Source organism: Lates calcarifer, linkage group LG7_2, assembly GCF_001640805.2.
Source record: "Lates calcarifer isolate ASB-BC8 linkage group LG7_2, TLL_Latcal_v3, whole genome shotgun sequence".
Lineage (NCBI taxonomy): Eukaryota > Metazoa > Chordata > Actinopteri > Centropomidae > Lates > Lates calcarifer.
Genome location: NC_066854.1, coordinates 4,747,298 through 4,773,027, shown reverse-complemented (window position 1 = coordinate 4,773,027; position 25,730 = coordinate 4,747,298). Strand labels below are relative to the sequence as shown.

The 25,730-nt window shown below is 41.6% G+C and overlaps 1 protein-coding gene and 2 long non-coding RNA genes across 8 annotated transcripts in view; 2 read left to right on the top strand and 1 right to left on the bottom strand.

Annotated features, from left to right (window-relative positions):
* The first annotated feature begins 203 nt into the window (after positions 1-203).
* LOC108894892 (uncharacterized) lies at positions 204-7,670 on the top strand. 3 transcript variants are annotated; one of them, XR_007809061.1, is made up of 11 exons: positions 204-412; positions 1,278-1,354; positions 2,090-2,137; positions 2,748-2,811; positions 3,115-3,157; positions 3,546-4,414; positions 4,873-4,963; positions 5,410-5,448; positions 5,989-6,048; positions 6,337-6,390; positions 6,989-7,670. It is a non-coding gene; the product is annotated as an uncharacterized LOC108894892 (long non-coding RNA). The 3 variants fall into 3 exon arrangements; XR_007809062.1 differs by lacking the exon at positions 2,090-2,137 and having other exon boundaries at positions 206-412; positions 3,989-4,414; XR_007809060.1 differs by lacking the exon at positions 2,090-2,137 and having other exon boundaries at positions 206-412.
* A 7-nt stretch (positions 7,671-7,677) lies between these two features.
* LOC108894888 (kinesin heavy chain-like) overlaps positions 7,678-25,730 on the top strand; it is a 38,586-nt gene continuing 20,533 nt past the window's right edge. The window contains exons 1-3 of one of the 3 annotated variants that reach the window (XM_051066047.1): positions 7,678-7,872; positions 14,537-14,608; positions 14,706-14,810. In XM_051066047.1, the coding sequence (XP_050922004.1) occupies positions 7,765-7,872; positions 14,537-14,608; positions 14,706-14,810 (285 nt within the window). In that variant the 5' untranslated portion in view covers positions 7,678-7,764. Of the gene's footprint in view, positions 7,873-14,087; positions 14,609-14,705; positions 14,811-14,908; positions 15,506-25,730 lie in introns of those variants that run through there. The other 2 variants (XM_051066048.1, XM_051066046.1) reach the window with 2 other exon arrangements.
* Positions 12,591-25,708, bottom strand: LOC127139126 (uncharacterized). 2 transcript variants are annotated; one of them, XR_007809064.1, is made up of 2 exons: positions 25,289-25,708; positions 12,591-13,161 (listed from the first exon to the last, which is right to left on the bottom strand). It is a non-coding gene; the product is annotated as an uncharacterized LOC127139126 (long non-coding RNA). The 2 variants fall into 2 exon arrangements; XR_007809063.1 differs by lacking the exon at positions 25,289-25,708 and adding an exon at positions 13,540-14,000.

The following is a 25,730-nucleotide window of genomic DNA, read 5'->3' as shown; positions in this document are numbered from 1 at the left end:
ATAGAAAAGACACTCAGTCCAGTCTCATGTATTGTTTCATATTTGTGTATTATGTTTTATTTTGGTTTTAAAAAATATTCTGATGTCTATATACATCTTGAGACAAGCCCTCACGTTTTTTTTCTTGTGAGCTATGTTTCCAAAACCAACACCCCGTTGTTGGCTTGCGTTTGTTGTCATGGGTCGTACGTCATGTGTCGTCACTAGGTCATGACCTTGTGGGCGGAGCTCAGAGAAGCGGAGAAACTACGTTGGAAGACATTTTAAAACCGGCGTTTGGACCGTTCGCTCGGTTTGTCAGTACCGAGAAAACCTAAGTACCAAAGAAGCCTGGAAGCTAAAAAAGCTTCGAAGCTGCTTTTTTTGTCGAGGAGGAGTGAGGCTGGACGCTGAAAACACCTGCGGCGCGAAGGTAAGGATAAGTAACTAACGAGCTAGCGGTTAACGTTAGCATTAGCCCAATGTAGACGGGAGGAATAGTTCTAGGAACTGAGCGGGTGGTAACAACATTTATAAAACGTCCAAGAGGTCAGTCAGGGATTAAGCCACATAGCTAATCATGAGGAGATATTGTAAGTTAACCAGTGCTGAAACATATTCCAAAATATATGTTCCACACAAGCACAAATGGTGGTGAAGGGAAAAAAAATATCTATCTTGGTCATTTTAAGTCATTTCACGGTGGATTATCATGTCGATGTGAAGATTTTGTGTCTATTTGTGGTGGCATTGCGTCGTTGTACGTCTCGAGGTGGCTGTTTTACATAATATTGTGTCTTTGTAGTTCCGTGTGTATTCCAGGTGTTTCTTTGTCGCCATTTTGTCGTTTTGTGGGTCTTTAGCTTTGCGGTATCAATCTACCGATCCCCTGTGGTGTATCTGATCGATTAGAAATTTCTTTTTTGCGACAAATACAAGTTTGAAAAGTAGATTTTTACTCTGTGCTCATTTATAAGTTTTAAGCGTCAAGAGTAGTTTTCAGTGTATGAGCTGAGATTACTGTTGGGGAATTATGACAGAAGTTATATTGCGTATAGTGCGTTTCTCTGTGAGATCAGTAAAGTCATATTCTAGTAATTTAATTCATTTATTCACCTCAAATCTTTAAATGTGATTGTCAAGGTTCTAGTGTCTAGTTTTCAGTGTTTTATTCTTCCACACCGTTCAAGTTTTGGACGTGAGTTATGAGTGTTGTACTTGTGCCAGTGAGCTGAAGTTAAATTAAGAATGCGTCAAGCTTTGAGAAATTTACTGAAGTGAAATTTTTTACGACGCAGGTCACAGTAATATACACGATGGGACGTCATCTCTGTACAAGGAAGAAGTTCTTTGAGACCAGGACAGAGGCCTCCAGGTAATTCACCAACAGCTTTACATCAAGTGTCCAACACAGAGCACTGACATTAAATTATATGTTCTCAGTAATTGATTGGAAGTGTGAATAGTTTGATTTATCACAAAAAGACTTTTGTCAGTGTTAAAGTTTTTATAGTTCATGAATGTAGAGTTAAAAGAAAATGAAAAATTTAAACATCAGCTCTCTCCTTCTCATGCTTTTTCCTCCTCCTCTCTCTGCCTCCAAGCAAAGATTTGGATAAATATGTATTGGAGTAGTTCACCTTCTCACCAAACAATATGAAAACCAACGAATGCTAAATTTTCTGTCTTGGATTGTTAAGGATCAGTTAAAATGGGATTGAAAAATAAGTAGTTTGATCGTACATGATCTTACATTCTTGAGAGGGTAATTGTGCAAATATCTTTACAATGTATTAACATGACATTGTTTATATTCAGTATTTAGGATATCAGAAAAGTGTAACCATAGAAGTAATCTGAAACCTAAAAATAATGTATAAGTTATTAGGGTAATTAATGTGTGTGTCTTTTTTTTTGTTGTTGTAGAAAATAGTTGAAATGTGAAATACTGATTCTGTGTGTGAATGTCTGTGGCAGAACAAATACTCAAGAGGTTCAACTGTAATGTTGTAACTGTATCTATCTGCATTTTCAGGGTTAAACTGTCGATGAGGAATAGGTAGCAGCGTATCGATCATTGTCCTTTGTACGTTTCTTTCATTTCCTCCAGGTGTCAGCTCTTTGTCCAATGAAGAAGTTCTTTGAGACCAGGACAGAGGTGTCCAGACAAACAGCTTTACATCAACTGTCCAAGATAGAGCACAAAGATTGTTTATGTTTATCAAAGAAGTGTATTAATAGAAGTAATGAGCAAAATCAGAAGTAAGGTGTAATAGTCAAAGTAATCTGTCAGTAGATGTAGTGTGCAACAGTATAAGTTAATAAAAAATCTTAAAAGTAATATGATATTAGAGGTAATAGTAATTCAAAGTGGAAGTCAAAATTGCATTGACGTAAACATTGTAATTGTTTTGTGCGTCTTAAGCTTTGCGGTAGCAGTCTACCCATCCCCTGTTGCGTATGCGATTGATTAGAAACTTCTTTTTTGCGTTAAAGACAAGTTTGAAAAGTAGATTTTTACTCTGTGCTCCTCCACAAGTTCTAAGCGTCAAGAGTAGTTTTCAGTGTATGAGCTGAGATGACTGTTGGGCATTATGACACAAATTATATTTAGAAGTGTGTTTCTCTGTGAGATGAATAAAGTCATATTCTAGTAACCTAATTAATTTATTCAGCTCAAGTCTTTAAATGTGATTGTCAAGGTTCTAGTTTTCAGTGTTGTTCTAGAGTGTTCAACACTGTTGGTTTGAAATACTTGTGTTTTCCAGGTTTACTGGTTCAGCTGCTGCAGCCTGGACACAAACACTAGCTCTCACCTGAGAAACCACACAGGTAGGTGTCCTTATGATTTACTCAGACTGAATCATATGTGTTGAGAAAATAGTACAAGATATGTTATTTTTTGAAAACTCAAAGTAATTGTCAGTTCATTTTGTGTGCCAATGAGCTGAAGTTAAATTAAAAATACTTCAAGCTTTGAAAAATTTACTGAAGTGAAATTTTTTTACAATGCAGGTCACAGTAATACACAGGATTTGATGTTGTCTGTGATAACATTTTAGTTTTAAATATGTTTTGTTATAGATTGTTTTGAAGATGGTTTACTGATCATTTTCCTTTGTATGTTTCTTCCAGGTGTCTCGATGATCACAGAGAGTCTTTGAGACTAGGCCTCCAGGTAATTCACAGAATCAGAAGGAAGTCAAAGTAATCTGTTAATAGATGTGTTTTGCAATAGTAAAAGTTGAATGTAAATTTTGAAGTACTTTGTAACATAAAAGCAATGCAGAAGTAATAGAAAATAGGAATAAAAGTGACAGTATAGTCAGGAGTCCGTAACCAGGCCCGTCCCCCCTAAAAAAAACAAAGTAAAGAGGGCCCTGGGAGCTGTTTCTCCTGTGTCGAGAACGTGCTGTGTTTCTCCAACAAACCTTGGGTGACCCCAGAATGATAAAAGTGGGAATAAGGAGGAGATGAAGAGGGTGCTGAAGGAGCAAGGATAGCAGATGAGGTCTTGAATCTGGCAACAGTGAATGGGTAAATGAACTGTACTTGTTTTTCAACAGGTTTGACTGTGTCCCAGTGCACCTCAAATTCATACCCTCCTCACAGCAGGGGTCGCGTCTTTATCACATCTGACCAGGTGAGGAGGGAGTTGAGGATGATTAAGGCAAGGAAGGCTATGGGCCCTGACGGTATCAGCGGCAGAGTGCTCAGTTCAGCTCTGTAGGGTTTTTCTGCACATCTTTAACTTGAGACTCTGTCTGGAGAGAGTTCTGCTGTGGAAAACATCCTGTGTGGTCCCAGTTCCAAAGACTGCACATCCAAGTGAGTTGAAACACGTCAGACCAGTAGTTTTAACCTGTCACGTAGGGAGTGATGCGACGGATCCCCTGCAGTTTGCCTACAGACCTGGCAGTGGTGTGGAAGATGTTGTCATCTACCTGCTGCACAGATACTTTTTGCACCTGGAGAACACTGTGGGCGTCGTCTTCTTTGACTTTTCCAGTGTATTCAATATCTTCCAACCACCTCTGTTTATGGGGGAGCTGGAGGGATTGTAACCTGGCTGCTTAGACCACAGAGATAACACTGACAGAAGTTCTATGATGACACAGGCATTGTTGGGTGTGTCTGTCAGGGGAAATGATCTGGAGCACAGGGAGGTCATGACCAGGTTTGTTGAGCAGTGCGGTAGGAATAATCTGCACATCAATTCCAGCAAGATGAAGGAAGCTATTTCCCAATGCAGTGGTGAACATCCAGATTGTGGAGGAGTACAAATTCCTGGGTGTTTACCTTAACGATAAACTGGACTGGTCTCGTAACACCAACAGCCTGTACAAGAAGGGCTGGCTTTGTCATGGACTCCACTGAGGAGGATGTCTCCTCCCTGATCAGTTCCTTCAGTAACAGACTGCTGCATGTGTGGTGGGTGAGTGCTTCTGTAGGTCATTTATTCCAACAGCCATCAGGCTGTACAACACCAGTCAAGTTTGGAATGTCTGGTTACTTTAGTTTTGCACAAATTTTTATCTACATCAGGGATTATCACCATTTCAAAGTGAGTCTTTATTCCTAATGCTGCAGTTTAACTTTATCACTTATGTGCCTTTCTATATTATATTTTTTTAGTTTGGTCACTTGTGTTTCTTACTGCTGTAACATGTCAATTTCCCACAAGTGGGAATAAAGTCTGTCTAATGTAATGTAATCGTAATGTAGAATAGAAATAAAAGTGAGTTTATAGTGAACTGTCAGTACAATAAGGCATAAAAATATTTAGTTCAATGTGTAGTGTCAGTTGTAATGGTGAATATTTTTCTGTAAGGTGTTGTTTAGAAATAGGTAGTATTGATCATTTTACATGTGTTTCTCTTTCATTTCCTGCAGGTGTCAGCAGTTGGGTCATAACATCATCCATGATTGCAGAGTGTCTTCATACAATGAAGAAGTTCTTTGAGAGCAGGACAGAGGCGTTCAGGTAATTGACAAAGTGCTTTACACCAACTGTCCAAATAGAAGTAGTTTGGAATATTAAAATGTAATGTGATATTAGAGGTAACAGTAATCCAAAGTAGAAGTGAAATTTACAGTGACATTGTAATTGTTTTGTGGTAGCAATCTAGTGATCCCGTGTCGTGTATCTGATTGATTAGAAATTAATTTTTTTGGGTTAAAGAGAAGTTTGAAAAGTAGATTTTAAGTCTGTGCTCCTCCAGAAGTCGTAAGCGTAGTTTTGAGTGTATGAGCTGAGATTACTATTGGGAATTATGTCACAAATTATATTAAAAAGTGATTTTCTCTGTGAGATTAATAAAGTCATATTGTAGTAACATAATTCATGTATTCACGTCAAAGTTGATTGACAAGGTTCTAGTGTCAGTAAGTATTATTTATTAGGTTGGTCATTGTGTTTTCCATTTTTAGTGGTTCAGCTGCTGCAGCCTGGTCAGACACACCACACAGGTATGTGTCCTTAAGATTTACTGAGTTTGAAAAATAAGTGTTGATGAGCTGATTTTTAAATTGTAGTTACAGTGTTATTGAGTCAATGTGTGGGATTTAATATAACATGAAATGATTAATTGTGTCTGTAAATTAGTGTTAAATAGTACTAGAGAAGCTAATTTTTGAAAGGTCCAAATAATTGTCAGTTAATTTTGTGTGCCAGTGAAACAAATATTTGACTGTTAAGGTTTTAAAAAATATGTATTGGAATAGTTCACTTTGTCACCAAACAATATGAAATGCAAAAATGTTAGTCTTGGATTGTACATGGTAATAAATTCTTGAGAGCGTAAGTGTTCAGTATATCAGAAAAGTGTATCTATAGAAGTAATTTGGCAATTTCTCTATTTTGTTGTAGAAAATGGCTGAAATAGTGGTTGTGTCTGTGTTAGAATAAATGGTCTTTTGATTTTTTTTTTATTGTGGTTCAGCTGTTGATGAGGAATAGGTAGTAGCTGATTGATCATTTTATTTATGTTTGTTTTTGATTTCTTGCAGGTGTCTATGATTGCAGAGAGTTTTCGTGAAACGCAGAAGTTGTTTGACATCAGGATAGAGGTCTGTAGTTAATTCATTAATGAATGTGATCTGTGCAACACAGAGCATTGATTGTAAAGTGTTCTGTAATGTGAAATAGTGCGTATCAAAAACATTGTAACCTTTGGGTATTAATATTTGGTTTTATACAATAGTAAACCCAGTGTCAAAATATTCTTTTGAATTATTTGTTTGAGTAATATAATGTTTTATCAGTCACCCCAAGAAAAATAGAGTAGGGCATTATATTTATGCAAGACAGTATGAAAAGGATTGTGTTGATGATTTTCCTTTTTATGTTTTTTGCAGGTGTCTCCAATTGCAGAGTTATTTGAAGAAGATCTTTGAGGCTAGGGTGTCCAGGTAATCCAGAAAGAGCTTTATGGAAATTGTTTAACATCAGAAAAGTAATGCATGAAAGTATTGAGTGAAGTTTAAGCTGTCATGTTCAATATTTTTGTGTGGTTTTGTAAAGTGTTGATGATTCTCTTTGAATTTGTTGTTGATTGCAGAGTCTTTATACAATACATATGTTTTTAGAGATGGGGTCCTCCAGGTATTTGAGAAGGTTACATGATCTGTGTAATGTAGAGCAGTGAGATTAACTGTTTATGTTGAGTACTGGGTATTGGAAAAGTGATTTGTATTTTATGGAGAAGTTTAATTTTGTAACGTTTTATTGTGTGTTTTTTGTTGTTCTTCCCAACTGTCTTAATGTGTTTTAACAAGTGTTTTATGTTCATGTGTTCTTCTCAACTGTCTTAATAAAACAATTTTTTCATGGTTCGAGTTGCAACATGGTCCGAGTTTCATGTGTTTGCCGAGCTGGGCGGGTCCGGGGTCAAAAATTTTATTTTACTTTATTTATTTGAGAAAAATATGCAGTTAAAAGTTTAGTTTCAGCTGTGATGTTGAATTGCCAGTAGTGTACTGATCATTGTTCTTTGTATGTTTCCTCCAGGTGTGTCCATGATCACAGAGAGTGTTTGTGCAATGGAGAAGTTCTTTGAGAGTGGGGCAGAGGACTGCAGGTAATTCAGCAACTGCTTTACACCAAGTGTCCAAGATAGAGTACTGACATTGTTTATGTTCAGTATTCATTGTATTAAAAGTAATAGTATAAGTTTTGAGTGTGTTTTCAAATTAATATTACAAAAGTGATGTTGTAATGCAGAATTGTCAAATGTTGTGTAGTTAATAATATTTAAGACAGTGTCAAAATATTGTCACAATGTTGCTGTACATTTTTGTTTCATGTTTATTTGTTTGTTTTGTGTGAGTTTTTGTATATGTATGGTTTACATGTTTGATTTGTTCTATTTATGCATGTTCTGTTGTTATTGTATTTGTTTTAATTTGTTGTTCCTCTCAACTGTCTTAATGTGTTTTATGTTCATGTGATCTTCCCAACTGTTTTAATGCGTTGTTCCTCTCAACTGTCTTAATTGTGTTCTTCCTACTGTCTTAATGTGTTGTTGCAAGTGTTTTATGTTCATGTGATCTTCCCAACTGTTTTAATGCTTTGTTCCTCTCAACTGTCTTAATTGTGTTCTCTCTACTGTCTTGTTGCAAGTGTTTTATGTTTTCTTCCCGACTGTTTTAATGCGTTGTTCCTGTCTTAATAAAACAATTTTTTCATGGTTCGAGTTGCAACATGGTCCGAGTTTCACTAGCTCATTGAGCTGGGTGGTGCCGGGTGGGTTCAGGGTAAAAAAATTTTGATATGCAAATTAATGAATGAGTGCAGAGATGGACTGTGAGGAAGGGCTTGGCAACATCGCCCAGAAACAGAAGATCTCATTCCTGGAGAATAACTTGGAGCAGCTCACAAAAGTCCACAAGCAGGTAAAGTACCTAACATATACTATATACAGCATATGTAAGATTAATACAAAATAAGCTGACGTTCTGTGAAGGAGACTAGTATTTTTCTTTTTTCTCAGCCAGTGATGGAAGAAGTCAAAATAGCAATACAGTAAAATAAAAATACACCTACTTCAATGAAAGCATTCTCTGCATAATTTACTATAAGCATCAAAAGTTTCAATGGAAATACTCAGGTAGGTACCTCAAAATTGTTCTTAAGTACAATTTGTTAAATTGTTCTTATTTTTACCCTCTCAAAGTCACCTTATCTGAGAAGCCATGTCTGGGCATTAACATCCTGACAAGTTTTATTCCTAGCTTCACCAAACTTTGTAAGATCGCTGTGTTGTCTCTCTGCCCTGTGTGCCTGTCACTTGCAGTGTGGCTGCTTTCTTTGCAGGTACTGGAGGTGAGCATGGTCATGAGCACCTGAGCTCATCAGCGCCCTCTGGTGGACACAGACCCTGTATGTCAGTGCACCTTCTGAAACCCTCTCAGAGCTGAGTTCAGACTCTCCCTCTTCTCCCTGAGACACACCCACTGGCTTTGGTTTGTGTTTCTCCCTCAGCAGTAGCTTGACTCAGTGGCTTGAAGAGTTTCTGTGATTTCAAACCCCGCCCCCTGAACTCTGCACTGCCCAACTTGGTACAACCCAAGTCCCCTCTCCCTCCTCTCCCTCCTCTCCCTTCTCCACCTCACCAAGCAATTGAGTTGGAAAAACTAAGGATTGATATTGTGCAGGTACAAAGAGATGGTCAGGCAGTACAAACCTTTAATGGTTCAGTCATGTTGAGAACATGTTTGTCTTTCATCTTATCAGTTTTGGTGAAACTTTAGTTCAAATCTAATGCTGTGATATGTTTTTAGCTCTTGATATTTTTTATTTTTACCCTCTCAAAGTCACCTTATCTGAGAAGCCATGTCTGGGCATTAACATCCTGACAAGTTTTATTCCTAGCTTCACCAAACTTTGTAAGATCGCTGTGTTGTCTCTCTGCCCTGTGTGCCTGTCACTTGCAGTGTGGCTGCTTTCTTTGCAGGTACTGGAGGTGAGCATGGTCATGAGCACCTGAGCTCATCAGCGCCCTCTGGTGGACACAGGCCCTGTATGTCAGTGCTCCTTCTGAAACCCTCTCAGAGCTGAGTTCAGACTCTCCCTCTTCTCCCTGAGACACACCCACTGGCTTTGGTTTGTGTTTCTGGATCAAACAACACCACACAAACACTTCCCTCATGGCCTCAGCTACACTGCTGATTTTACTGATTACACTTCACTGTTAGTTTAAGTTTTCCTCATTGTTTTAAATAGAATCATTTGTTAATTGGTTTTGTTGTGTGCAACTGTGCAGCCTTGTTGTGAAGAGTAGAATTAGCGCCCTCTGGTGGACACAGGCCCTGTATGTCAGTGCTCCTTCTGAAACCCTCTCAGAGCTGAGTTCAGACTCTCCCTCTTTTCCCTGAGACAGTGATAATAGTACTAGGTCTTAATGTCTAAACATGACTTCTCAGATAAGGTGTTTGTCAGGTTATAAAAACAGAATAATATCAAAGGCTGAAAACATGAAAACGTGGGCCGTGTACAGGCCTTGTTTTCTGGACCTGTTCATGTCAATGTCTGAACAAAATTAGAGATGGTGCTGCAGCAACCTTTTCTGATCTGATATGGAATGACCTCTCTGAAGTTCTTGGGTTTGAGTTGTGGCGGATTTTGATGAAGTCCAGGACCCTCTGTAAACTCCCAAAGGCTCCAGGAAATAAGTGTGAAGGGTCTGATGAGATAGCTGAACCTTTAGGTTCTGAGGATGTGGATTTGACTCAGTTGTGGGTCGTACAAGCAGAGATTTTTGAATCAAAGTCTGACAAAAGCTTCTGATCAACACGTCGCCTTATAGCTCACACCGACACTGAAGTTCAGAGTTATCGGTTCCTCTGGTTTTGAGGTCTTGGGTCAGAGGCTGCAGAGTTTTGATGCCCAGCACTCAAAGTAAACACTGAAAGGCTCAAAGAAATGTGTCTCAGCTGTCTGACAAGATGGCGCAGACTGGTAGAACACTGACTCGTGTTCAAGAGTTGTGAGTTCAGTTCTTGGTTGAGGCAGTGAGTTTTTGAAGGCTGGTGTGCAGATCACAGAGTGAAATGCTTGAAAAAAGGAGTTCAGGTGTCTCACCACATAGGTCAGTGGTTAAGGAGATGGACTGGTTCTCAAGAGTTGGTGAGTTCAATTCTTGCTTGCGTCAAAGAGTTTTTGAAGACTGGTGTGCAAAAGAAAGGCTGAAATGCTTAAAGAAAGAGTCCTCCACTGTCTGACAAGATGGCGCAGACTGGTAGAACACTGACTCATGTTCAAGAGTCGTGAGATCAATTCTTGGTTGAGGCAGTGAGTTTTTGAAGGCTGGTGTGCAGATCACAGAGTGAAATGCTTGAAAAAAGAAGGTAGGAGGAGCCAGCAGGGGGGGTGGGGCAGGAAGAAGGGAGGGAGTGACTTATTGGTTTTATAGAACATGCTTGTGCGTACAAGGTGCTTTTGAAACTTTTTAGCCAGCAAGAACTGGAGCACATGGAACAAACATTTGGTAACTCTTACTTAAAATATCCACACATTTATCACATTTTCTGCATTTTTATTGTTGTTAGTGCAGTTTTACACTGTTAACTATTAACTTTAGCATTAGCTTTAACTTTAACATTAACATTAGCATTAGCTTTAACTTTAACATTAACATTAGCATTAGCTTTAACATTAGCTTTAACTTTAGCATTAACTTTAGCTTTAACATTAACATTAGCTTTAACTTTAGCATTAGCTTTAGCTTTAACATTAACATTAGCTTTAACTTTAGCATTAGCTTTAACTTTAACATTAACATTAGCTTTAACTTTAGCATTAGCTTTAACATTAACGTTAGCTTTAACTTTAGCATTAGCTTTAACTTTAACATTAGCATTAGCTTTAACGTTAGTATTAACATTAGCATTACAATGCTACAGCAGAACTAGCAGCAACAAAAGGTGCAGAGATACACTTGTGAATGGATGCAACAGAGGTTAAATAACAAGGTCCAAACAAACAGCAGCGCAGACACGAGTGTATCTCCTCACCTCCCGTTTCTGTAAAACACAGAGAAGAAACAGATGTAGTTAGGTTAGGCTATGATTCTAGCAGGAGTTGAAAACTGCAAGGATTCTAGCATTAGTCAAAATCTGCAAAGTAAGCCAACAAAAGACTCACGTTTACACTTAAATTGAAAGATAACCATTTAATAACTGCACCGACAACAGTAAAAACGCAGAAAATGTGATAAATGCGTGGATATTTTAAGCGAGAGTTACCAAATGTTTGTACCACGTGCAGCAGTTCTCGCTGGCTCCGTCTGCGCGCGCCGGGTGTCAAAGAGGAAGTCGCTGTTTCCGGCGCGCCTTATATAGACGAGAGCGTGGACTGGACTGTACCAAGTCAAGTAGAGAACAGAGGGGGGTTTCAGGTGATCTCCACCTTAGTTTGTGTTGAGCTGCCGAAGGCTCTGTGTTTCTTGTAATACTCTGACTGACTTCATCCCCACTTTAAAGTCTTTGACCGTTTCATGAACACACCACGCTTGCTCATGGTTTGAATTGTTGGGTCTCCTTATAAATATTATAATATAAAGAGCACGGTGTAAACCTGCTCTGTGTGTACAGCGCCTCGACATGACGTCTGTTATGATTTGACGCTGTATAAATAAATATTGACTTGACATCATCAGAGAAATCAGAAGAAAGCTGCAGCTGTTTTCAATTAAAAATGATTGCTATGAGTTTATGGGCCAACTTTTCTTTGAGCGTCTCCACAGCCTGAAAGTTAAAAAATAAAATAAAATAACCCCCCACCCCTCTTCCCTCTTCCCCCTCCCGTGCAACCCCCACCCCGCACCCCCGCACCCCTAACCCTAACCCTAACCACAATCTCAGTTTATATAACGCCAGATCACAACAAAAGTTATGTGAGGGTTGGAATGATTAAATCAGATTCAGTTGTGATGGTCAGAATGTTTTATTTGAATGAAAACGTGCTGAGAAACGATCTTTATGATGAAATATTCCTGTTCCCTCTCTGTTGCTTCAACCCGCTCCATACAACACTCTGGTGTCACGGCGCTGACAGGTGTTTGTTCAACTTAGTCAAACTCTGCTTTTCGTTTGCGCCCCCTAGTGTTTCATCTTTACATTGCTATCAGTAAGGTTAGGTAGGATATGGGTTTAATTCATTTTATTGACCCTGAAAGCGAATATCTTTAGTAAAAATCCTTGAACAATAATGTGGCGCTATGATGGCTCTAACGGTGATCCTGCAGGAGTTTCCTGTGGTTTCAGGTGGATTAAGAATGATTTTACGCTCCCCGGCCGCTCTGACAAATGTTACACGTGTTTATTAGGGTATTTACGGTCAGAAATCCTGTTGTGTGTGTGGGAGGGTACTCGAGGAAATCCGAGCATGCGCTGTATTGGCTGTCATTTGGAACGGATCGATAGTCAATCTGACACGTTGTTGTTTTCATGATGAATTCATGATGAGTAAAGTTTAAAAATGGGGGGTCCGCTGTCATCCGCCATGTTTGTTTAGTCTAAAGTCACCTCCACACAATAAGATGTTTTTGCAGACTCAAATACACAATGTTCAATTAATCAATGTGATTTTATGGCAAATTTAAGGAGGCACGCAGAATCATATTCTTTATTTTCACTGTTTTACAGCAGGGAGTATTATGGACTTAATAAAAACAGATGTATGTACAAAAATAAAGTGACAGATCCCGTCTAAACCCGACTTCAACTCCATTTGGACTGGATCTTTTTTAGAGGAGGTGGGCTAGTTTAACAATACCTGGCCCACCCACCCATACCTGCAGTAATCACAGCATATACATTTATTCACATATTTTTATTCTAAGTATGCAGAATTAGCTGCGATCATCTCCTGTCTGCAGTGAACCCATGGGCGTACAGACAGCTGTCACTGGATCACTGTGATACTGAAGAAAAGTTAAAAACAAGTTCCAAAAGCAAGTTCTGCACAAACACAAGTGTCTTTTTTCTGACTTCTTAGCAGAGTTATGGAGGTTACATTACAGAAGACCACAGTGAAGATTTAATTCTCCACCTCCTCCCGTACAGTTAATCCCGTCCAAATGGGGCTTTAGTCTCTGCATTAAACAAAGACATGAAGAGTACACTGGTAACAAGAGGATGAGGAGCTCATCTTTAGTTCTGGTCAGGAAAGTCTGCGCTCATCTGAGAAGAAAAGGACAGGTTGTTAGGTACAAAGACACAAAGTAAAGTGACTCCAGCTCTAATGTAAATCCAGAGTATTGTTCTAAGAATGAAGGGGATCTTTCTGCATGAATTTTATGTTAACAAGTGAATTTCATGCAACAGACACGTAAAGAAATACAATACATGACCGAGGCGCTTTAGATTTGTCCTAAATTCATTCTGCATGCATGTCAAATATTTTCTCTACTGCTGTTTGTATTTCAAGCTTTAATAAGTGTCAAAAATAAAACAAACACTTGTGTTGGAGGAGGGAGAGCCACAGCTGTTAGTGTAGTAAAGTATAGTTGAGTTAAACTGCAGCGGTTTAGCAGGGGAACAGATTGAAGCGGCGTCTACCTGAACGTCAAACTCTCCAAATCCAATCAGATTGCTGGTCTGGAGGCCGAGCAGGAAGAGAAATACAAAAAAACAAAACAAAAGACAGACGGCGAGATTTACAGCTGAGAAGACAGAGATCAGACTGAGCAGGAAAAACAAATGACTGCTGCTTCAGGAACTCTGAACACAGTCAACTCTACAGTTTGAGTATGAAGAGGCAGAGAGGATGCGGTTTCCAGTTTTCTGTGCGTTCCTCAAGATGTTGCTCACTCAAAGTTAAATAATGAAAACATGAGCGGTTCTGTTAACAACCACCAAGTAACAGAAAAGTATCAATCGTAGTATCGATACGCCTCCACCGACCAGTCCTGCTGCAGTTAATAAGACTGTGAATTCTTGAATTGTGGCCGTAAATGTGTTTGGTGCTGTCACGGTGACCTTTGGCCTTTTGACCACCTGCATGTAATCAGTTCATCTTTGAGTCCAACTGAATATTTGTATTAAAATTCCCTCGAGGCCTTACTGAGATATCGTGCTCAAAGTAAAGGGACGGCTGCCCGTTAATTGAATTTTGCCGGCACGAGTGAGAAACAGCTTCCCATAAACACAGCTCAGTCTCAGAAGATTTACAATGACCCAACAAATGGAGGATTTGGGAGAAATCCGAGTGTGAAAACTGTGGATGGTTCTGTCAGCGAGCCGTGCAGAGTTTAAAGCAGCAGTGTTGGATCCAGGTGAAGGTGATGGCTCCCTCTCTGCTGCTCTCACTGAACCTGAGCAGGAAGCACAGCCTTCTCCCTCTCCTCTCCTACTGATGAAGCCCATGATGGAGCTGCGACACAGGGCAGAGGTTTATGGTCAAATCTCACACTCACCACTGTGTCTGCTGCAGGAGAACCAGAGTGGCACTCACCTGTTGTTCCAGATGGAGAGGAGGTGTCGTTTAATCCTTCAATCCTCAGCCTGTCTTCCACACTTACTAACCATCATTATCACTTTCTTCTTGTTCTTTCAGGCCAAAGAGCTGCAGACTCTTCACAACCTCCGCAAACTCTTCGTTCTGGACCTCACCACACGGGTTAAGAAGGTACATCACCTTCCTCTGCTTGCTTGGTTCTGTTAAGCATCATCTCTCTGAAAATGCCAGTTTAACACTGAATCTGTGCTCTGACTATTGTTGTTAGAGTGCAGAGATGGACTGTGAGGAAGGGCTTGGCAACATCGCCCAGAAACAGAAGATCTCATTCCTGGAGAATAACTTGGAGCAGCTCACAAAAGTCCACAAGCAGGTAAAGTACCTAACATATACTATATACAGCATATGTAAGATTAATACAAAATAAGCTGACGTTCTGTGAAGGAGACTAGTATTTTTCTTTTTTCTCAGCCAGTGATGGAAGAAGTCAAAATAGCAATACAGTAAAATAAAAATACACCTACTTCAATGAAAGCATTCTCTGCATAATTTACTATAAGCATCAAAAGTTTCAATGGAAATACTCAGGTAGGTACCTCAAAATTGTTCTTAAGTACAATTTGTTAAATTGTTCTTATTTTTACCCTCTCAAAGTCACCTTATCTGAGAAGCCATGTCTGGGCATTAACATCCTGACAAGTTTTATTCCTAGCTTCACCAAACTTTGTAAGATCGCTGTGTTGTCTCTCTGCCCTGTGTGCCTGTCACTTGCAGTGTGGCTGCTTTCTTTGCAGGTACTGGAGGTGAGCATGGTCATGAGAACCTGAGCTCATCAGCGCCCTCTGGTGGACACAGACCCTGTATGTCAGTGCTCCTTCTGAAACCCTCTCAGAGCTGAGTTCAGACTCTCCCTCTTCTCCCTGAGACACACCCACTGGCTTTGGTTTGTGTTTCTCCTTCAGCAGTAGCTTGACTCAGTGGCTTGAAGAGTTTCTGTGATTTCAAACCCCGCCCCCTGAACTCTGCACTGCCCAACTTGGTACAACCCAAGTCCCCTCTCCCTCCTCTCCCTCCTCCACCTCATCCAGCAATCCAGTTGGAAAAACTAAGGATTGATATTGTGCAGGTACAAAGAGATGGTCAGGCAGTACAAACCTTTAACGGTTATTATATCTGCAAAATGACTGAATATCAGCTGCTGGTAATTAAAGAATGGCTGTGGATCTAATTCTTTTGTTGAGGCAACTAGTCCAGATTTATAAAACAGAATTTAATTGCTGATTTGAACCAAAATACAGTACATGAATCTGGCTTGAAGCCTAAACCCCACCAGTAAGACTGGAGTCTGAGAAATGACGCTCCAAAATACAGACTGAGAACCTCTTGACCTTTGTGACCCAGGGGCTTGATGAGGAGCAGCCCTTTAAACAGGCTGTTGGTTCAGATCCAAACATCTGACGTCCACAGATGTTTCAATCCAAGAGAGTGGTTGCTGCACTGTCTCAGATTTAGTTTGTTCTTTGTCTATACGGTGTTTGATTCCCTGAAATAAGGCTTTTAAAAGCTTTGCAGGTACTGCAGGTGAGCATGGCAGAGGGCCATCAGCACCTGAGCTCATCAGCGCCCTCTGGTGGACACAGACCCTGTATGTCAGTGCTCCTTCTGAAACCCTCTCAGAGCTGAGTTCAGACTCTTCCTCTTCTCCCTGAGACACACCCACTGGCTTTGGTTTGTGTTTCTCCTTCAGCAGTAGCTTGACTCAGTGGCTTGAAGAGTTTCTGTGATTTCAAACCCCGCCCCCTGAACTCTGCACTGCCCAACTTGGTACAACCCAAGTCCCCTCTCCCTCCTCTCCCTCCTCTCCCTCCTCTCCCTTCTCCACCTCACCAAGCAATTGAGTTGGAAAAACTAAGGATTGATATTGTGCAGGTACAAAGAGATGGTCAGGCAGTACAAACCTTTAATGGTTCAGTCATGTTGAGAACATGTTTGTCTTCCATCTTATCAGTTTTGGTGAAACTTTAGTTCAAATCTAATGCTGTGATATGTTTTTAGCTCTTGATATTTTTTATTTTTACCCTCTCAAAGTCACCTGATCTGAGAAGCCATGTCTGGGCATTAACATCCTGACAAGTTTTATTCCTAGCTTCACCAAACTTTGTAAGATCGCTGTGTTGTCTCTCTGCCCTGTGTGCCTGTCACTTGCAGTGTGGCTGCTTTCTTTGCAGATACTGGAGGTGAGCATGGTCATGAGCACCTGAGCTCATCAGCACCCTCTGGTGGACACAGACCCTGTATGTCAGTGCTCCTTCTGAAACCCTCTCAGAGCTGAGTTCAGACTCTCCCTCTTCTCCCTGAGACACACCCACTGGCTTTGGTTTGTGTTTCTCCCTCAGCAGTAGCTTGACTCAGTGGCTTGAAGAGTTTCTGTGACTTCAAACCCCGCCCCCTGAACTCTGCACTGCCCAACTTGGTACAACCCAAGTCCCCTCTCCCTCCTCTCCCTCCTCCACCTCATCCAGCAATCCAGTTGGAAAAACTAAGGATTGATATTGTGCAGGTACAAAGAGATGGTCAGGCAGTACAAACCTTTAACGGTTATTATATCTGCAAAATGACTGAATATCAGCTGCTGGTAATTAAAGAATGGCTGTGGATCTAATTCTTTTGTTGAGGCAACTAGTCCAGATTTATAAAACAGAATTTCATTGCTGATTTGAACCAAAATACAGTACATGAATCTGGCTTGAAGCCTAAACCCCACCAGTAAGACTGGAGTCTGAGAAATGATGCTCCAAAATACAGACTGAGAACCTCTTGACCTTTGTGACCCAGGGGCTTGATGAGGAGCAGCCCTTTAAACAGGCTGTTGGTTCAGATCCAAACATCTGACGTCCACAGATGTTTCAGTCCAAGAGAGTGGTTGCTGCACTGTCTCAGATTTAGTTTGTTCTTTGTCTATACGGTGTTTGATTCCCTGAAATAAGGCTTTTAAAAGCTTTGCAGGTACTGCAGGTGAGCATGGCAGAGGGCCATCAGCACCTGAGCTCATCAGCGCCCTCTGGTGGACACAGACCCTGTATGTCAGTGCTCCTTCTGAAACCCTCTCAGAGCTGAGTTCAGACTCTCCCTCTTCTCCCTGAGACACACCCACTGGCTTTGGTTTGTGTTTCTCCCTCAGCAGTAGCTTGACTCAGTGGCTTGAAGAGTTTCTGTGACTTCAAACCCCGCCCCCTGAACTCTGCACTGCCCAACTTGGTACAACCCAAGTCCCCTCTCCCTCCTCTCCCTCCTCTCCCTCCTCCACCTCATCCAGCAATCCAGTTGGAAAAACTAAGGATTGATATTGTGCAGGTACAAAGAGATGGTCAGGCAGTACAAACCTTTAATGGTTCAGTCATGTTGAGAACATGTTTGTCTTTCATCTTATCAGTTTTGGTGAAACTTTAGTTCAAATCTAATGCTGTGATATGTTTTTAGCTCTTGATATTTTTTATTTTTACCCTCTCAAAGTCACCTTATCTGAGAAGCCATGTCTGGGCATTAACATCCTGACAAGTTTTATTCCTAGCTTCACCAAACTTTGTAAGATCGCTGTGTTGTCTCTCTGCCCTGTGTGCCTGTCACTTGCAGTGTGGCTGCTTTCTTTGCAGATACTGGAGGTGAGCATGGTCATGAGCACCTGAGCTCATCAGCACCCTCTGGTGGACACAGACCCTGTATGTCAGTGCTCCTTCTGAAACCCTCTCAGAGCTGAATTCAGACTCTCCCTCTTCTCCCTGAGACACACCCACTGGCTTTGGTTTGTGTTTCTCCTTCAGCAGTAGCTTGACTCAGTGGCTTGAAGAGTTTCTGTGACTTCAAACCCCGCCCCCTGAACTCTGCACTGCCCAACTTGGTACAACCCAAGTCCCCTCTCCCTCCTCTCCCTCCTCTCCCTCCTCCACCTCATCCAGCAATCCAGTTGGAAAAACTAAGGATTGATATTGTGCAGGTACAAAGAGATGGTCAGGCAGTACAAACCTTTAACGGTTATTATATCTGCAAAATGACTGAATATCAGCTGCTGGTAATTAAAGAATGGCTGTGGATCTAATTCTTTTGTTGAGGCAACTAGTCCAGATTTATAAAACAGAATTTAATTGCTGATTTGAACCAAAATACAGTACATGAATCTGGCTTGAAGCCTAAACCCCACCAGTAAGACTGGAGTCTGAGAAATGACGCTCCAAAATACAGACTGAGAACCTCTTGACCTTTGTGACCCAGGGGCTTGATGAGGAGCAGCCCTTTAAACAGGCTGTTGGTTCAGATCCAAACATCTGACGTCCACAGATGTTTCAATCCAAGAGAGTGGTTGCTGCACTGTCTCAGATTTAGTTTGTTCTTTGTCTATACGGTGTTTGATTCCCTGAAATAAGGCTTTTAAAAGCTTTGCAGATACTGCAGGTGAGCATGGCAGAGGGCCATCAGCACCTGAGCTCATCAGCGCCCTCTGGTGGACACAGACCCTGTATGTCAGTGCTCCTTCTGAAACCCTCTCAGAGCTGAGTTCAGACTCTCCCTCTTCTCCCTGAGACACACCCACTGGCTTTGGTTTGTGTTTCTCCCTCAGCAGTAGCTTGACTCAGTGGCTTGAAGAGTTTCTGTGATTTCAAACCCCGCCCCCTGAACTCTGCACTGCCCAACTTGGTACAACCCAAGTCCCCTCTCCCTCCTCTCCCTCCTCTCCCTTCTCCACCTCACCAAGCAATTGAGTTGGAAAAACTAAGGATTGATATCGTGCAGGTACAAAGAGATGGTCAGGCAGTACAAACCTTTAATGGTTCAGTCATGTTGAGTCTTGTTTGTCTTCCATCTTATCAGTTTTGGTGAAACTTTAGTTCAAATCTAATGCTGTGATATGTTTTTAGCTCTTGATATTTTTTATTTTTACCCTCTCAAAGTCACCTTATCTGAGAAGCCATGTCTGGGCATTAACATCCTGATAAGTTTTATTCCTAGCTTCACCAAACTTTGTAAGATCGCTGTGTTGTCTCTCTGCCCTGTGTGCCTGTCACTTGCAGTGTGGCTGCTTTCTTTGCAGGTACTGGAGGTGAGCATGGTCATGAGCACCTGAGCTCATCAGCACCCTCTGGTGGACACAGACCCTGTATGTCAGTGCTCCTTCTGAAACCCTCTCAGAGCTGAGTTCAGACTCTCCCTCTTCTCCCTGAGACACACCCACTGGCTTTGGTTTGTGTTTCTGGATCAAACAACACCACACAAACACTTCTTCCCTCATGGCCTCAGCTACACTGCTGATTTTACTGATTACACGTCACTGTTAGTTTAAGTTTTCCTCATTGTTTTAAATAGAATCATTTGTTAATTGGTTTTGTTGTGTGCAACTGTGCAGCCTTGTTGTGAAGAGTAGAATTAGCGCCCTCTGGTGGACACAGGCCCTGTAAGTCAGTGCTCCTTCTGAAACCCTCTCAGAGCTGAGTTCAGACTCTCCCTCTTTTCCCTGAGACAGTGATAATAGTACTAGGTCTTAATGTCCAAACATGACTTCTCAGATAAGGTGTTTGTCAGGTTATAAAAACAGAATAATATCAAAGGCTGAAAACATGAAAACGTGGGCTGTGTACAGGCCTTGTTTTCTGGACCTGTTCATGTCAATGTCTGAACAAAATCAGAGATGGTGCTGCAGCAACCTTTTCTGATCTGATATGGAATGACCCCTCTGAAGTTCTTGGGTTTGAGTTGTGGCGGATTTTGATGAAGTCCAGGACCCTCTGTAAACTCCCAAAGGCTCCAGGAAATAAGTGTGAAGGGTCTGATGAGATAGCTGAACCTTTAGGTTCTGAGGATGTGGATTTGACTCAGTTGTGGGTCGTACAAGCAGAGATTTTTGAATCAAAGTCTGACAAAAGCCTCTGATCAACACGTCGCCTTATAGCTCACACCGACACTGAAGTTCAGAGTTATCGGTTCCTCTGGTTTTGAGGTCTTGGGTCAGAGGCTGCAGAGTTTTGATGCCCAGCACTCAAAGTAAACACTGAAAGGCTCAAAGAAATGTGTCTCAGCTGTCTGACAAGATGGCGCAGACTGGTAGAACACTGACTCGTGTTCAAGAGTCGTGAGTTCAATTCTTGCTTGAGGCAGTGAGTTTTTGAAGGCTGGTGTGCAGATCACAGAGTGAAATGCTTGAAAAAAGAAGCTCAGGTGTCTCACCACATAGGTCAGTGGTTAAGGAGATGGACTGGTTCTCAAGAGTTGGTGAGTTCAATTCTTGCTTGCGTCAAAGAGTTTTTGAAGACTGGTGTGCAAAAGAAAGGCTGAAATGCTTAAAGAAAGAGTCCTCCACTGTCTGACAAGATGGCGCAAACTGGTAGAACACTGACTCATGTTCAAGAGTCGTGAGTTCAATTCTTGGTTGAGGCAGTGAGTTTTTGAAGGCTGGTGTGCAGATCACAGAGTGAAATGCTTGAAAAAAGGAGTTCAGGTGTCTCACCACATAGGTCAGTGGTTAAGGAGATGGACTGGGTCTCAAGAGTCATGAGTTCAATTCTTGGTTGAGGCAGTGAGTTTTTGAAGGCTGGTGTGCAGATCACAGAGTGAAATGCTTGAAAAAAGAAGCTCAGGTGTCTCACCCTGTAGGTCAGTGGTTAAGGAGATGGACTGGGAATCAAGAGTTGGTGAGTTCAATTCTTGATTGAGACAAAGAGTTTTTCACTTTCAACTGCCAAAATGAAGAAGCCAAATGCGCCACGAGCATTAGTCACATCAGATCCTCAGTGGTGCAGTGGATTTGTCTGCAGGCAAGAGGTTGTGATTGAGAACCAAGAGGTTGCAGGTTCAAGTCTTGGTTGAGACAAAGAGTTTTTCACTTTCAACAGCCAAAATGAAGATGTCAAATACGCCCGGAGCTCTGTTCATATCAGATGCACGGTGGTGCAGTGGGTTCGTCAGCGGCCGGATGGTCGACTGGTCTGGGAGAGGCCGGTTCGAATCCCCTTCACTGCCAGCGTCTGGGTTAGGGGGTAGCAGGAGAGGATAATTTAGTTCGGGGGGGGAGGTAGCTGGGGGGAGGGGCTAGATCAGGTGGGGGGGGCTAGGTAGGAGGAGCTAGAGGGGGGTGGGGCTAGGTAGGAGGAGCTAGAGGGGGTGGGGCTAGGTAGGAGGAGGGGCAGGTAGGAGGAGCTAGAGTAGGTAGGAGGAGTCAGGGGGAGGGGCAGGTAGGAGGAGCTAGAGTAGGTAGGAGGAGTCAGGGGGAGGGGCAGGTAGGAGGAGCCAGAGTAGGTAGGAGGAGTCAGGGGGAGGGGCAGGTAGGAGGAGCCAGAGTAGGTAGGAGGAGTCAGGGGGAGGGGCAGGTAGGAGGAGCCAGAGGAGGTAGGAGGAGTCAGGGGGAGGGGCAGGTAGGAGGAGCCAGAGGGGGGTGGGGCAGGAGGAAGGGAGGGAGTGACTTATTGGTTTTATAGGACATGCTTGTGCATACGAGGTGCTTTTGAAACTTTTTAGCCAGCAAGAACTGGAGCACATGGAACAAACATTTGGTAACTCTTACTTAAAATATCCACACATTTATCACATTTTCTGCATTTTTATTGTTGTTAGTGCAGTTTTACACTGTTAACTATTAACTTTAGCATTAGCTTTAACTTTAGCATTAGCTTTAACTTTAACATTAGCTTTAACTTTAACATTAGCTTTAACTTTAACTTTAGCATTAGCTTTAACTTTAACATTAACATTAGCATTAGCTTTAACATTAGCTTTAACTTTAACATTAACATTAGCTTTAACTTTAGCATTAGCTTTAACATTAGCTTTAACTTTAACATTAGCATTAGCTTTAACGTTAGCATTAACATTAGCATTACAATGCTACAGCAGAACTAGCAGCAACAAAAGGTGCAGAGATACACTTGTGAATGGATGCAACAAAGGTTAAATAACAAGGTCCAAACAAACAGCAGCGCAGACACGAGTGTATCTCCTCACCTCCCGTTTCTGGAAAACACAGAGAAGAAACAGATGTAGTTAGGTTAGGCTATGATTCTAGCAGGAGTTGAAATCTGCAAGGATTCTAGCATTAGTCAAAATCTGCAAAGTAAGCCAACAAAAGACTCACGTTTACACTTAAATTGAAAGATAACCATTTAATAACTGCACCGACAACAGTAAAAACGCAGAAAATGTGATAAATGCGTGGATATTTTAAGCGAGAGTTACCAAATGTTTGTACCACGTGCAGCAGTTCTCGGTGGCTCCGTCTGCGCGCGCCGGGTGTCAAAGAGGAAGTCGCTGTTTCCGGCGCGCCTTATATAGACGAGAGCGTGGGGGGAGGGGGGCAGTGCACTGGGGAGAGGAGGGGGGCGGCTGGACCTCACTCTGTGCAGGTCTCACGGGAATCGAATCCCGTTTCTGACACGTGTGTGATTCCCCCAAACAAAATGTCCCGTGAATAAATCACTATAAGATCGATGTTTTATTGTGTGAACTGCTGCGGACAACATATAAATCCACAGACGTTTGCAGAACAGTCAGTTTGTTTTATATTTGTGTTGCATTTAACACTTTGTCACGTATTTCTCTTGATTCAAACGACACTCGGAGGTTGTCGCTCAAATCTGACAAAGTGTCTGACTGGACTGTACCAAGTCAAGTAGAGAACAGAGGGGGGTTTCAGGTGATCTCCACCTTAGTTTGTGTTGAGCTGCCGAAGGCTCTGTGTTTCTTGTAATACTCTGACTGACTTCATCCCCACTTTAAAGTCTTTGACCGTTTCATGAACACACCACGCTTGCTCATGGTTTGAATTGTTGGGTCTCCTTATAAATATTATAATATAAAGAGCACGGTGTAAACCTGCTCTGTGTGTACAGCGCCTCGACATGACGTCTGTTATGATTTGACGCTGTATAAATAAATATTGACTTGACATCATCAGAGAAATCAGAAGAAAGCTGCAGCTGTTTTCAATTAAAAATGATTGCTATGAGTTTATGGGCCAACTTTTCTTTGAGCGTCTCCACAGCCTGAAAGTTAAAAAATAAAATAAAAGAACCCCCCACCCCCTCTTCCCTCTTCCCCCTCCCGTGCAACCCCCACCCCGCACCCCCGCACCCCTAACCCTAACCCTAACCACAATCTCAGTTTATATAACGCCAGATCACAACAAAAGTTATGTGAGGGTTGGAATGATTAAATCAGATTCAGTTGTGATGGTCAGAATGTTTTATTTGAATGAAAACGTGCTGAGAAACGATCTTTATGATGAAATATTCCTGTTCCCTCTCTGTTGCTTCAACCCGCTCCATACAACACTCTGGTGTCACGGCGCTGACAGGTGTTTGTTCAACTTAGTCAAACTCTGCTTTTCGTTTGCGCCCCCTAGTGTTTCATCTTTACATTGCTATCAGTAAGGTTAGGTAGGATATGGGTTTAATTTCATTTTATTGACCCTGAAAGCGAATATCTTTAGTAAAAATCCTTGAACAATAATGTGGCGCTATGATGGCTCTAACGGTGATCCTGCCGGAGTTTCCTGTGGTTTCAGGTGGATTAAGAATGATTTTACGCTCCCCGGCCGCTCTGACAAATGTTACACGTGTTTATTAGGGTATTTACGGTCAGAAATCCTGTTGTGTGTGTGGGAGGAGACTCGAGGAAATCCGAGCATGCCGCTGTATTGGCTGTCATTTGGAACGGATCGATAGTCAATCTGACACGTTGTTGTTTTCATGATGAATTCATGATGAATAAAGTTTAAAAATGGGGGGGTCCGCTGTCATCCGCCATGTTTGTTTAGTCTAAAGTCACCTCCACACAATAAGATGTTTTTGCAGACTCAAATACACAATGTCCAATTAATCAATGTGATTTTATGGCAAATTTAAGGAGGCACGCAGAATCATATTCTTTATTTTCACTGTTTTACAGCAGGGAGTATTATGGACTTAATAAAAACAGATGTATGTACAAAAATAAAGTGACAGATCCCGTCTAAACCCGACTTCAGCTCCATGTGGACTGGATCTTTTTTAGAGGAGGTGGGCTAGTTTTAACAATACCTGGCCCACCCACCCATACCTGCAGTAATCACAGCATATACATTTATTCACATATTTTTATTCTAAGTATGCAGAATTAGCTGCGATCATCTCCTGTCTGCAGTGAAACCCATGGGCGTACAGACAGCTGTCACTGGATCACTGTGGATACTGAAGAAAAGTTAAAAACAAGTTCCAAAAGCAAGTTCTGCATCAAACACAAGTGTCTTTTTCTGACTTCTTAGCAGAGTTATGGAGGTTACATTACAGAAAGACCACCAGTGAAGATTTAATTCTCCACCTCCTCCCGTACAGTTAATCCCGTCCAAATGGGGCTTTAGTCTCTGCATTAAACAAAGACATGAAGAGTACACTGGTAACAAGAGGATGAGGAGCTCATCTTTAGTTCTGGTCAGGAAAGTCTGCGCTCATCTGAGAAGAAGAGAAAAAGACAGGTTGTTAGGTACAAAGACACAAAGTAAAGTGACTCCAGCTCTAATGTAAATCCAGAGTATTGTTCTAAGAATGAAGGGGATCTTTCTGCATGAATTTTATGTTAACAAGTGAATTTCATGCAACAGACACGTAAAGAAATACAATACATGACCGAGGCGCTTTTATTTGTCCTAAATTCATTCTGCATGCATGTCAAATATTTTCTCTACTGCTGTTTGTATTTCAAGCTTTAATAAGTGTCAAAAATAAAACAAACACTTGTGTTGGAGGAGGGAGAGCCACAGCTGTTAGTGTAGTAAAGTATAGTTGAGTTAAACTGCAGCGGTTTAGCAGGGGAACAGATTGAAGCGGCGTCTACCTGAACGTCAAACTCTCCAAATCCAATCAGATTGCTGGTCTGGAGGCCGAGCAGGAAGAGAAATACAAAAAAACAAAACAAAAGACAGACGGCGAGATTTACAGCTGAGAAGACAGAGATCAGACTGAGCAGGAAAAACAAATGACTGCTGCTTCAGGAACTCTGAACACAGTCAACTCTACAGTTTGAGTATGAAGAGGCAGAGAGGATGCGGTTTCCAGTTTTCTGTGCGTTCCTCAAGATGTTGCTCACTCAAAGTTAAATAATGAAAACATGAGCGGTTCTGTTAACAACCACCAAGTAACAGAAAAGTATCAATCGTAGTATCGATACGCCTCCACCGACCAGTCCTGCTGCAGTTAATAAGACTGTGAATTCTTGAATTGTGGCCGTAAATGTGTTTGGTGCTGTCACGGTGACCTTTGGCCTTTTGACCACCTGC